Source organism: Laetiporus sulphureus, assembly GCF_001632365.1.
Source record: "Laetiporus sulphureus 93-53 unplaced genomic scaffold LAESUscaffold_28, whole genome shotgun sequence".
In the NCBI taxonomy this organism is placed as follows: Eukaryota; Fungi; Basidiomycota; class Agaricomycetes; order Polyporales; family Laetiporaceae; genus Laetiporus; species Laetiporus sulphureus.
In genome coordinates this window covers 235887-249442 of record NW_024468537.1, presented here as the reverse complement: position 1 = coordinate 249442, position 13556 = coordinate 235887, and the positions used below count along the sequence as shown (strand labels likewise).

Sequence of the window (13556 nt, the reverse complement as noted above, 5' to 3'; positions counted from 1 at the left end):
TAGTGACTGATATCACCTGACCGTGATTGGGCGTCTCTTCTAGGCGCTTGTTCATGGGGATCACGTGACCATGAGCGACGGTACGTTTCGTAACATAAGCTTCCCTCTCCAACTGCCAAGACCCTTTGGCAATTAAACCATAAGATCCTGTCTTCTCCATCTGTGCTTCCGCTTTGAGGAAGGAAGTATTCTTGAAACAGTATGCGTGGAGCTGTCATGTGATTCAGTGGAGGATTGATCATTCGTGCCGATGCTTGACTGTTCTGGTGCAGGATCGCCTAAGGACAAGTATCGCTTTTCGACTTGATCAGCCCAAGAAGTCTGATTGGTGCTTGATGATTCAGAATCACTGTTGAACAACTCGACTGTCCGTCCACTGCGATGCACTTGTGAGTTTGAGGGACTCGGAAGAGTTCCTTGCTTTGGATTACTGCCAGTGCTTGGATTCGAGGAATCAATACTGGAGTTCCGGGCATAGGCTGCCTTGGGATGCTTGGGTGATAGTGAATCGGGGATTCGTCCTGCATTCCATTGGTCATTCTTGCGCAGTGGTCGTGACCTTGATCGGTTACTGTTTTCAGAAGTAACGTTCGCCCGAGGTGGCTTTGGACATTCAAATGCATGATGTCCGACACGATTGCAGTTTCAGCATCGATCAGAGAACTGTCCTTGTCCTGGTTGTGAACGGCGAGAGCCTTCGCGAGTTCCTTTGAATGGCTGGTTGATCCATTGGTTAATGGATGGTGAAGACTGCTGGTGAGACTTGGTCGGCTGCCACTGCTTTGTCTTCTTCTGTTTGCCTTTCTGGTTAGGACATGTCTCCATACGTTGTCGAGGCATGCTGTCTGCTGAAGAGGAAGATGTAGAAGATGAAGTACTTTCATCGTCATCGCCTTGCCGTCTCTTGTCGAATTTCCTTTGGACAATGGCCTTGATACCACACCATTCTTTTTGACTGAGATCGAGCGATGCCATAAGCACTTCCTTCCATATTGATGTAGGGAAGGCTGTTGGTTCATTATGTGATGAATGAGTACGTATGGCGCCAATTCGAATGGTATTCATGCCAAGAATATGTTCAGACATTCGATTGATATCCATAGGTTCGTCATCATCTTCTTCGGCTTCCTTCTTCTTCTGATCGACATGGTGGTCTCGATTGTCACCACCGAGAAGAAGCTTGACAAGCTTTGCATTGACCAACTTCGTTACCAGTTGCTCAATCTGCTTTCGCATCTTCTTCGTGATCGACGGATCTTTTGGAGGTTCTTTTGATCCGGTAGACGCGTGTGCATCGTTCTTCTTAATTGAAGAAGTCTTCTTCTGCTTCTTCTTTGATACGGCCTGTACGGGCAGGGTTCGATCAATGTTTGGCTTCTTTGCAGGACATTGATCCATTTCATGCCCTGGCTTCCTACACCTATAACATAGGTGTTGTTTGACTGGAAGGCTCCGTACTTGTCGTATTCGTCGTGCCCTGTCGACGTCCATTGCATTGGGATCATCTATCTCCATCGAGTCTTCTTCCTCCATTGCATCGCCCTGATTTTCATGTGTGATGAAATCAAAGATATTGCTTTTTCCTTTATGGACGGTTCGAAGGTCGTTGACTCGTCTTGCCACGTCGCAAGCATCCTCATACGTGGTTGGAGGATTCGGGGTAAGGAAGACCTTTTCTGCCAACTTCGATTCCAAGCCTCGCTTGAAATGAACGAGCTTGGTATAGTCGTCATCGATTTCAGCATAGCGAAATAGGATGTCGAGATTCCCGATGTAATCATCAACCTTTCCTTTCTTCTGCCTACACTGATTGTCGAGTAACGTTTGCCATGCTTGGTCCTTGGTTGCGACTCCTCCATACTTTTCTTGGAGAGTCATTCGAAAGTCACGATAAAGTCCTAGATCATCCGATCTTCCTGTTGATGCGATCATCGCTGCCTCCCATGATTCGACCCATTTTGCTGCTGCTGAACCAGGTTCGAAATGGAATAGGATGAACGTGATCTGACTATAGTCATCATTGTATATGTGGATGTTTGCCTGGAGATGTCGTTCTCCCGCCTGGAGGAATGACGTAAACGTTCGCTTGTCTCCTGCGAATGGTCGGATCTCTCCTAGCTGTAATTCCTCCTTTTCCAGGTCTGGTTGTGCAGAATTATACAGTGCATAGAGATTCATTTCCAGGAGATATTCCTGCCACTGGAATTCCAGACAGGTCGGTCCTGGATGCACTGGTGGTCCATTGGCTGGATCGTACCGTGCTTTGATGGGATTTTGACTAGTAGTTCCCAAACTACTTGTTTGTGCCATGGCCGACTGTGGCCTTATTGGTACTCCGAGTGGCGTTACTGGCCTTCCTCCTTCCGAGGATGTCCTGGTTAAAGGTGTCGTCCTGACTCCTTTCCATAATCCTAACCCATCGTAGGGTTTCTTGGATGTTGGCGTAACGCTGGAGTCGCCACTCCTTAGTAGACTCGGATTGATGCCGAGAGGATTCCATTCCTCCCGTGCTTTATCCCTGTTTAATCCTTTGGCGTCCTCTGGCCTTGGATCGACTTGTATTGCGTCTCCTCTAGGAAGGTCCGTATGTGTTAGGAATTCGTCCTCGAAATCCTTTGCAATGTCCTTCCTATTATTGATTACCCGTTGAATTTCTTCAACGTCATGTTCGAGCTCTCGCAGCTCCTGCTGTTCTTCTGGGGTTGTAAGGTTCCCCAGTCGTTGTCGTCTTCGCAATGCAATGGCTCGCGTATTCCTGACGTCTGCGAACCAATCCAATTCTTCATTGGTTGCATCGTTCCATGACAACGGTGTCATGTATCCTTTGTCTCCTTGATAGCCTACCGGCTCATCTCCGGAGTCTGATTCGTATCCTGGATTCTCCCGATATGACATCTTGCCTTTTCTTGGTGGCCCTTAACCAATTGTTCCTCAAACTACCGCTAGTTCCTTGAATCTTCTTGATTCTGAATTGCCTTCTCTGAGAAGGGCTTTAGCACGTCTTCTACGTGTGCCTCAGTTGAGGGCTTCTCTTCTGGATTACCACACGGGTAACCGCTAGTGCTTGAGTTCGATAAACACACAGATTTGATTGAACCACACAGGTTCTGGAAGTGACCACACAGGTTTTGATTCTCCTGTAGCGTCCAAGTAGACCCCACTTCTTGTAAGTGGTTCTAAACCTAAACAGGTTGACCTATAGAAAAACCTCTTCCAAATGTTATGAAGCGTTCCCTGCTAGAACGTTCAGAACCACGTGTGCTTTCTCACACGTACTAGTCCACAGCATGGACAAAGACTTAGATACCAAATATACCTAACGTCTCCAATAGTCAGGCAGACTATTAGCAGGGTTTATAGTGTGGTCAAGCCTAGTAGACGATGTAGCAGTGAGGTCCTCACTCTACCCTTGCTAGGCCTTGGCCGCTACAGCTACTGCACGTTCACCCGCAGGTTACTAGGTTCGCTGTTCTGACTCTAGCAAGCGTACGAGCTTACTACCTCTTGAGAGCGAGTATGATTGCACGAAGGTTCTAGAACTGAGAACGTTCAGAGTCACAGGTGGAAGAGGTTAGTCTTCCCACTGCTGCTCCGCCCCTTTATATAGTCGCAGACCTATAGTCTGGGGTACTAGTACAAGGGGTCCTCTACACTGCCTCAGTGATAAAGATAGGTGAAACACACCGGAGCTTAGCTGCTGCGAGCCAGGTAATTGGCGAGCTAAGAAAGCGTAGGTGAAATACCTGAAATATGAAATGGGAGCCAAAGTTCTGGATCGCAGATCCTGGGGTTAGAGTTTGAGAACCCGAGAAGCTGTCCTCGGTCACACAGTGACTAGAAGCTGTTCTCAGTCACATAGTGACTGATATCACCTGACCGTGATTGGGCGTCTCTTCTAGGCGCTTGTTCATGGGGATCACGTGACCATGAGCGACGGTACGTTTCGTAACAATAGTCTGCCGATCAGAAGTAATGAGATTGTTGATTCTTCCGACAAGATTTTTGCCCTTGGCGCTCTTTCCCTCAGAATTTATGTTTGCCTTTGCCTGACTTGGCACGGGTGTGCCACTGGCACTTTGCTTGCCCTTTGAAGGGTCTGCTTTCACCTGCTCATTGGATGATGCACTGGCTGACATTGGCATGGATGGAGATGCAGACCCAGAGGCTCAAAAGCTGTCGATGGTGTGATCTCCAACTTTGCTGCAGATGTCTCTGCTTTGACCCTCATATGCAGTGCATGCTCAAAGACAAGCTGAATGATTGTTGCTTCAATCTGAATCATCATATGCATCTATCACATGAGCTTTAGGTGATGCTGTTGGTGTAAACACATTGTTGACTTACTGCAAAGAACATCATGATACTGCCACCCATAGAACTCATGATTGGTCCCAGGAACAATGCAATGATCCACAACCAAGGTCATATGTAGGCACTCTGGCCTCCTGTCTCTATATACCTTGCATGAATGTAGTATCAGTTTGCACGTTGTGAGCTAAAGATCGAATGAGGAAACCTACCTCAATAGGTTCTTCGTGGTGAAGGGATTGATGAACATTGCCATTTTCTAACACCAGGTCAGCATATACATCAATAAGCCCCTTGGAATTGAATACCTGGAACACAACTCCCATTGAACTCAAGATCTCACTGGGTGAAGCAATCAATAATTTGAGGTGAGAGATGGTAAACATATTGAAGAAAAAGTTCAAATCTTTTAAGCATCTTCACTGTCAATTTGTGATAAAAGTATTTATAATATACTTAACATCTTTTATTGTGAAAGATGATGAAAAGGTTAAAAGGAGATTGAACTAAATATTAATAATCATTTCTTCAATCATTTTACAATCTTTCATACAAAACTATGATGAAAAGTTTCAAAATCTTTTTTCACTCTTTTTTGATCAAAGATGATGAAAATATTGTGACTATGTCACACCCTTGTTTTCATATACTAAGCTAGTACTAAGATATGGAGGTTAATACTTAGGTCCAGATATTAGTACTATCTCTTGAAGCCTTAGTACTAGCATAGTGCTAGCATAGTACTAGCATTTGGACCTTAGTACTAGCATAATACTACTCTTTGAAGCCTTAGTACTAGCATAGTACTAACCTTTAGACGTTAGTACTAACCTCTAGACCTTAGTAATAGCATAGTACTAGCATAGTACTATCATTTAGATCTTAGTACAAGCATACTACTAGCATAGTACTAGCATTTGAACTTTAGTACTAGCTTAGTGCTAGCATAGTACTAAATTTCAAACCTTAGTACTGATCTGCGGACCTTAGTACTAGCTTAGACTATGCTAGTACTATGCTAGTACTAAGGCTTCAAGAGATAGTACTAATATCTGGACCTAAGTATTAACCTCCATATCTTAGTACTAGCTTAGTATATGAAAACAAGGGTGTGACATAGTCACAATATTTTCATCATCTTTGATCAAAAAAGAGTGAAAAAAGATTTTGAAACTTTTCATCATAGTTTTGTATGAAAGATTGTAAAATGATTGAAGCAATGATTATTAATATTTCGTTCAATCTCCTTTTAACCTTTTCATCATCTTTCACAACAAAAGATGTTAAGTATATTATAAATACTTTTATCACAAATTGACAGTGAAGATGCTTAAAAGATTTGAATTTTTTCTTCAATATGTTTACCATCTTTTACCTCAAATTATTGATTGTTTCACCCAGTGAGAAAGAATCCCATCCTGATGTGATTCTCGTAAGAAGCAGAATGTCCAGAAGATGTATTCTCTTACAGAAAACCTCTCACAAGCTCCACATGATGTGTCTTCACTGGTTCTTCTCTTTTAAGGAACTCAGCCACTAAATAACGAACCCACTCGTGAGCGCGATCATGATAACTACACGAAGTGCTATGTACCTCAATGTTCTTCTCTGCTATAACCTGTGCTGTGTTGTAGTTGGGGATCGGAGGAAGTGCATCAAGTGAAAGATGAGCAATGTGGTTCACCTTGATGATTTAATCATCTAAGTAGTTGTAGAATAGTAGTGAGAAGGCAGAGAACATTTGTTCAGGACTTGGTTCAGGCATAGAATTCTAGCATAAGTGTGAGCTCATTTTTGTGCACTTGTGCATGATGTGGAGAAGCTGGTTCACCTTCAGATCTAGTGGTACATAGCGACATAGACAGAACATGAGAATGAGTAAGGCGACGAAAGTAAGAATTGCCATTTTAACCCATAGCAATAAACCCTTGGCAGCATCCAACGGTGTCAAGACATATGTGATAAGTGGCCAAACATCTCGATGGACATAGACAGCTCACATAGCGAAGAGCACCGTGATGAGATGCAGATTGATGAGAGGTGTTAGACTAGACTTTTATATGGTCTCAATGAGTGCAAGTATCGATGCATATGCCTAAGAAAAGTGATTCAGAGATGGCACTATTGTGATGGTTAGAATGGCATTTACATAGACACCACAGATCCTCAGTGCAACCCAGGTGCCATGTGCCACATTGACACTGGGCTCATGATCAGTAACCATCATAGTCACGATAGAGAGGCTGAGAAGTGTAAGACATAAGAACAATCTGGCCACAATGAATGAGAACAGCATGGGTCCCCCAGCTTCTGAGACATGACATTCGAAGCTTGATGATGGAACATTTTCTCTGTCAGCCACATGATCAGTGGAATGAATGTCCAAAGGCAAGGTATCTCTTCCAGATGCCCTTATCCTGGAGTACAGTGATTTTGTGGACCTCGATTGTAAGACCAGCTGTGAGAGCAGTGCAACTAGTGATCTGGCAGCAATGTAGATGGGGATTTGGAGTGATTTGTGAATGGAGGTAATGGGTCCAATGAATATATACAGCAATGTCAAGATTATACACACTCAAAGACATTCGAACAGAACATAGATGTGAAGGATCCATTCTTTTATGCAAGCAGGATGACTTGAGGCATGCCAAAATTGAGAAAACGTGACACATTCAACAGCAGACCACCCATCTTATAGATGAAGCAGCGGGTGCGTAAGCTGACTATGACAGGTTGGTCTGTCCCCCCATCTTGTGCCTACATTGCCAGGAGCATGACGGTGTTCCAGAAATGTAGAAAGATAAGCATAGTCTGAGATCACTGCATGATCAAGATCTCAGTGGGTACCATGCATCGTTGAGTGACTTGACTCTTTTTGGTACCACCCAGCGAGGATGCATAATGCCTGTGGACCCTCACTGTCCCTGTTGCAACAGCTCAATTTCATTAATGACTGTGGAAAATGAAACGTTGTTCACACCTGAGCAGTGCATTATAATGTGTTTCCCACTTTGAAAAGGACACACATGCCATCGTCAGAAGGTAAGCAGGGTCTTGGTATCATGAGTTTCGATAAGACGGGCTACATATCTTCCACATTGTACTGCACTCATGAATGATTCCTGATTCTCTGTATGACCGCATGTGAGCCAGACTGTGTCATCAATCAGCGATATATGTGAGCCAATCGGCACTGATCCATCCTGTAATTTTGTAAGTGAATGTACAGCCAGCTCCTGTGAATAGCATACTTGAGAGCCATGCTGAGTCAACAGAAGAATGCCTCCAGTTACAGATGTATTGATCTGGAATGGCAAGTACGATGAGTGGGCCTTTCCTCCATACTATCTGTATGAAAAAGGTTTTACCTTGATGGAGAACCATCCACAACTTATCAGAGATGCCATGCTAGTCCGATGACAGCATGCATGAAAAGCATCCAACTAGATGTTATCATCTGGCAGGTGCCTAAGGGTCCTGCATTTGATGCCAGCACTTCAAGTCTCTAACAAAGGACATTTGCAGCCTGATCTGGCAAGAAACATTGGCAATCGATAAGATTCAATGGATATTTTATAGAAATTGCCACTGGTCACTGTCTGAGGGCATCAACGAGTGACCGAGTTGCCCACGTGTCCCCGCATGTCATAGTTACCCTGAGGCAAAATGCTGGAGACTCTGTTTCCCAGCGCTCCCTGCTATATAGTATCCACATACATATATACAAACATACTGGTGGTGGCGCTGCCCATTGCCACATACACACCCCTCCAGCCCCAGATTGTGACACTCCCCTTCAATGGGAGCATTGTCAGTGGCTGCTGACCCACCCTCCCAGGGGGGTCCCTCCACCTGATACCCAGTTAGCTATCCCAGCATGCCACTTGTGTCTGGGTCTGCCATCCCACACCGTCCACCCTGCTCCCTTCTGACTGTCCCTGCCTTCAGTCTGCTGATGGTGTGCATCTTGCATTTGTTATACTGCGTGTCTCGCAGTGTTATAGCGTGCTGCCCATGCTCAGTGGCTGTGGTGTGTTGCCACTCAAATGTTGCTGTCCAGCCCGGTATTACCTTCAGCTGGACTTGCTAGATGCCGATGTGCCCGATCGCTGTCCCTGTTTGTCACAGCACTGCTGAACTCACTTGCCATGCCCGTTGCACCCTCCCCTTCCACCCAGCACCCTGCTCATCCTGCCTGTGCCTTTCCTTGACAGCAACTGCCCCTCCTGCTCCCTTCTGCACCTGCTCAGTTTGCCCCACCCTGCTATATGATGGCAGCTCACCTGGTGCTCTGGTTCGCTAGGCTGGTCCTGAATTCTGGCTTTCACCTTAGGCAGGCAGTCCTGGTGGTCGAGGTAAGTCCATTGGTTTCTTTTAAGTCATCCCCATGACTGAAGCATTTTGTGTAGAAATTGCCACTGACTGCTGTCCGAGGGCGTCAATGAGTGATCGAGTCACGTGCACGTCATAGTTACTCTGAGGCAAAATGCTGGAGACCCCATCTCCCAGTGCTCCCCACTATATAGTACCCACGTACATATATATAAATATACCAGTGGTGGTGCTGCCCATTGCCACATATGCACCCCTCCGGCCTCAGATCGTGAGAGTCAACTGCCAGCACGAACATAAATGACAGGATAAATTCGGAGTTTTTGTCTTGTTGAAATGTCAGTCTGAGCATGGTGGGAGACAAGTGAGCAGAGGACCGGAACTGACATTGACTGTGGCCGGCACATAAAGCAAGCATCAATAGTGGTAAATAATGTGTCGACTTTTTGTTTATTAACTTCAATTGATGGAAGTACTTTAGCAATTTGATTGGCAGAACATTTGCTTAGTCTATGTATATCTGGTAGCTGTCACAGATTTTCACCACAAAAGTCTGCACGTGACTTTTCTCACACCACAGATCACATGCTTCACCAATATCTCACGCCACTCAGCCACAGACGTGACGCGTAAAGATCAGGTGATAGTCCACATCACATGTTATGGTCCAGACCCGTGGATGATACGGTCGGACCTGTCTATTCCAGGATACAATAGAGGCACCCATTTGGGAACAAAGGGAACAAGGACTATTGTTATGCATCGGCCTTCCGCTTCCTATTAGTTTAGCCAGAAGCCTAGATAGGTACGATGTTCACACCGGAGAACAAAAGGGAAACCAAGATAGGCACGATGTGCACACGCATTACTGCGGCAACCATCGATCTTCCCACTTATTGTTCTACTTTCGGACATCCTATTGTTTCATGTATGGCCATTTGCTTATACCCGTAGATAGGTAGCTTAGGTAAGATAGCCTGCTGTACATGTATATAAGACCAGCCATGTAGGGGACGAAACCTCAGATTGTTTCTCCTCGTCTACTACCCATAGCACTCACTGAGCTCACCAGCTCCTTCATATATCTCTCACCCTTTCCTGCGTCTGCCACATTGACCAGTAAGTCAACAGGCTCTTGCACCACATAGGGTTCAGGGGGATACTTTTGGGATCAGGGGGATCAGGGCAGCACGTTCCACGTGACTGTCCCTTTTTAGTCTTTTTGATCTCTTGTCCGGTGTTACCGTGACATTAGAAACAATCTGACATTTTCTGTGCCCCTGCTTAGTGTCTAACACAAGCGGCCGCATATTTTCAGCGCAAGCAGTTTCAGCTGTAGTGTGCGGCTTTTTTGACACACATTCCAATCCAATCTCTACCCGGTGTGAGCCTCAGCAAGACTCTGAGCTGCCCAAAGCCTCAAAGCGCAAGGCCACCCCCAGGATCGACCTCGACGCCCACTACAAGCATCAGAAAATCAACAAGGAGCGTGGAAGGCTCCTCACACTTGCGTCACTAGGCGCATCGTCCACAGACAGGCAGCGAGCAGCAGCTAGAGTTGTAGATACCACACACATCATAAAGCGCGGAATCATCTGCAAGCCACGCAATCACACCCCACCGCTCGAATGCTACAAGCCCAGAAAGGGACATCTTACCACTGGTAGTCACAAGCCGGCACCGCCCCCAGAGCTCATAACCTCCAACGCTGTTTCCCCCATCATTGTTGCTCCACAGCCAGTGCGACCCCTTTCCAACTTCGTTAAAGTCAACACACATGCACAACCCATTCGCCCTCTTCCATCCAAAGTCAGGCCCACCCTCCACATCGAAACACTCAAGAAGCAGGTCTCCGCTACCCGCTTCAGACTACAACCGATATTAGGAGTGTTCTGGGAGAGAATTGATCAGGACAAACAAAAGAAGGTACAACTCCTCGCATCGGAGTTAGACAAAGTCTGCGCAGACCTCTACATGGGAACTCACGAATACACCTTCGTCGACAAACAGGTCATCAACACGTGCTGTCTAGAAATAGGAAGGATCAACTTCAAGGAGATAGGGAAGCAGCAGAGGTTAGACGAGATCGTCAGAGAGATTGGAAAAGTCAAGGACAAGCAGTACCTAGGCTTCATTTTCAATTAGTTTAACTACATCTACATCACAATGGAAGGAGCCGATCGTGCATATGCATCCATGTTCAGGCAAAGAATGGATGACATTCTGCATACAAACGTCGAGTCAGCACATGACGGAAGCACCCCACGCGCCTCGCAGCGCAATTCACCAGAACCTGCACTAGGACCGCAGGATTCTGCATCGCAAGTTGGAGGACCAGCGTCCCCAACCCCATCACTCTTACCTGCCTATGTTCCCCCCATCTGGGAATTCGACGGACACCAGTTCGAGCATCTAGAAGATGCGCTCAGACAGTCCGCTCCTGGAGAAGTCCCGGATCACATCCGCGAATGGGTTATTGTGGCGATGAAGCTCACGGTCAGTACCGAAGTCGCCAAGGTCTACAATGTGCTCGGAAACAAGATGTACGAGCACAAGAAAGCCTTCGAGTCACTAATCCAAAACAACAAGAGCGAACACCGACTCAAAGAAGGAATGCTCCAGACAGAGATCGGGAAGCTCAAGGATAGGATCCTCGTGCAAGATGCGCATATGACAGTTTTGAATGATGAGCTCACTGTCACAGTATTAAGTGGCACCTTTCTTTTTGCACCAATAAAGTCATCATTCGGCAACCACAAGTGGTTATTCAGACGCCAACCTTCATATTGGTCTCACAAAGTGGATACTTAGACAACCAGCACAATACCACCACACACATCGTGGATATGACTGTGTCTACCACATGACCACCAAGCGCCCATGATTCAGCCACCCAGTCACGTGACACTGGCCACTTGCCCTATTTGGAAGTTATCAGGCGTTGGTCACGTGACACCAGGCCACTTGCCCAGAATGGAACTCTTTGGCCCACAATAGGCTTACCTGTGCTCATTGGACCATCAAGCTAGCAAGCACCCAATTCGCTGCTCAATAGCAGCACCAACTAGATGGCTGCCAAATAGTAGCACCAGCATTGGAATATGCGCTATGGCAGAACCCCCATTGGCCACTCAATAAGTGGCACCACTTCAGCTACTCAAATAGTGGCACCACCTTCAGGCAATTATCTCATTGGGTAAAGTAGGATTACCTTGACATATCCACGGCCTTTATAGATAGTTGCCATAGCAAAGTCCAGAACCATTACTGGTTTTGGCAATATGTCCACATGTAGAAAGGACAGGACCCCAGTAGGTACACCTTAGTTAGAGTGACCAGGGTCCACCCCTACATGTATATAAGCCCATGAGGATCTAAGGGAAGACCTTAGATTCATTATTCTATTGCATGCGGCCTAACAAGCCAATTCACCCCTTTGTTGTGAGCATAAGGCTAAGGGCCCTTTGAGCCCCTTTTTCAGACTGCATACCACTGCGCGTGTCCTCAGCCTAGCCCTTGTGGCAGGCTTTTTATGTGGGATCATTTGTGCAGGTCACAAAAGCAGACTTGCCCTTAATTGGGTTAAGTGCTTTAGTGCTTTGTGACACTCACGGGAACCCAGGCGGCAATGCTCAATACGGGCAAAGAAATGATGGAAATCAAGGCAGCTAACGTCAAGCTGCGACATGAGCTAGCTTCGCTCAAAGCAAGCGGCGTCACTGTGATGCAAGGTCAAATGTCCGGCATGGTCCAATCACACAAACCCCACATCAAAATTGCTGAGCCTCCACACTACTCGAGCAAAGGAAGTCTGGAGGATTGGCTCCAACAACTCGGTATATGGATGCGGTGGAATGAGATCAATGATGACGAGCACAAGATCACCATGGCCCTGCTGCATTTGGAAGGAGGCGCATTCACATACATGTCCAAATATGCGACCAGAGCAGCAGCACGGCAGGCACTTGGCACATGGGAAGACTTCATCAACATTCTCAAAGTAAACTACAGGACCCTCGACCCGGACAAGGATGCGCAGCAGCATTTGAAGGATATCTGCGGCAAGACGTATCCCACAATGGTATCCTTCGCAGAACAGTTCCATCAATGGGCCACTAAGACCAACTTAGGGCACACTGCACTCATCGGTTACATCGCTGAACACCGAAGCAAGGACGTACGCCAGGCAATGGTCACACGAGACAGCCTAGGAATTTCCAACCCCATCACATGGCTGGAATACCTCGATCTGTGCCTTCAACTGGAGTCCAAGTTCAGAGCCGACAAAGCAGGACAATGCGGAACGGTTACAACATCATCATCATCGGCACCACGGGCCCTGAAAGACTCCAACGCAATGGTCGTGGATCGAGTATCCACCCTCACCAAGGAACAAGAAGGATGGCTGGAGAAGAAGCTGTGTGTACGATGTGGGAAACACCCCTTCATTTTTAAACAGCGATGCCCAGACCCCAAGTACAAAGGCAAATTCGAAATGCCGAAACGGGGCCAAGCAACAAGGGCAATTTCTTCAAACACAGCCTCAGACATCTCCGACGACAGCAAGGCGAGATATGAAGCAGTCCGTGCTTTCATCGCCAGCTACGACGCGAAGGGAAAGGAAAAGGAGGCAGAACCGGAACCAGCTGTTGAAGCAGCTAGGATCACGGAGGTAGAAGATGATGAGGATTTTCTTCAGTGGGTTCTCTGAGGTCTGGCCAGAGTTCCCATAGACACTGTAATAGTACCTACTCGCTCTCGCATGTACCAGTATCAAGTTTTTTATACATCGCATCTACTGGTTCGTCAAAACACGCGATCGATTTACCTGTTCACCTCAAACAGGGAGTAAGGGAAGTCCAGACTGAGGCGCTCCTCGATTCAGGAGCATATTCTTGCTACATCAACACACGGCT

The 13556-nt window shown here is 46.5% G+C and overlaps 1 protein-coding gene across 1 annotated transcript; it reads left to right on the top strand.

Annotated features, from left to right (window-relative positions):
- Positions 1–8579: 8579 nt before the first annotated feature.
- On the top strand, positions 8580–13351 carry LAESUDRAFT_760562 (uncharacterized protein; the record flags this gene model as incomplete). Its single annotated transcript, XM_040912761.1, has 4 exons — positions 8580–8663; positions 10030–10728; positions 10786–11343; positions 12263–13351. The coding sequence occupies 4 exons, from the start codon at positions 8580–8582 to the stop codon at positions 13349–13351; spliced, it is 2430 nt and encodes an 809-aa protein (XP_040762856.1).
- Positions 13352–13556: the final 205 nt, after the last annotated feature.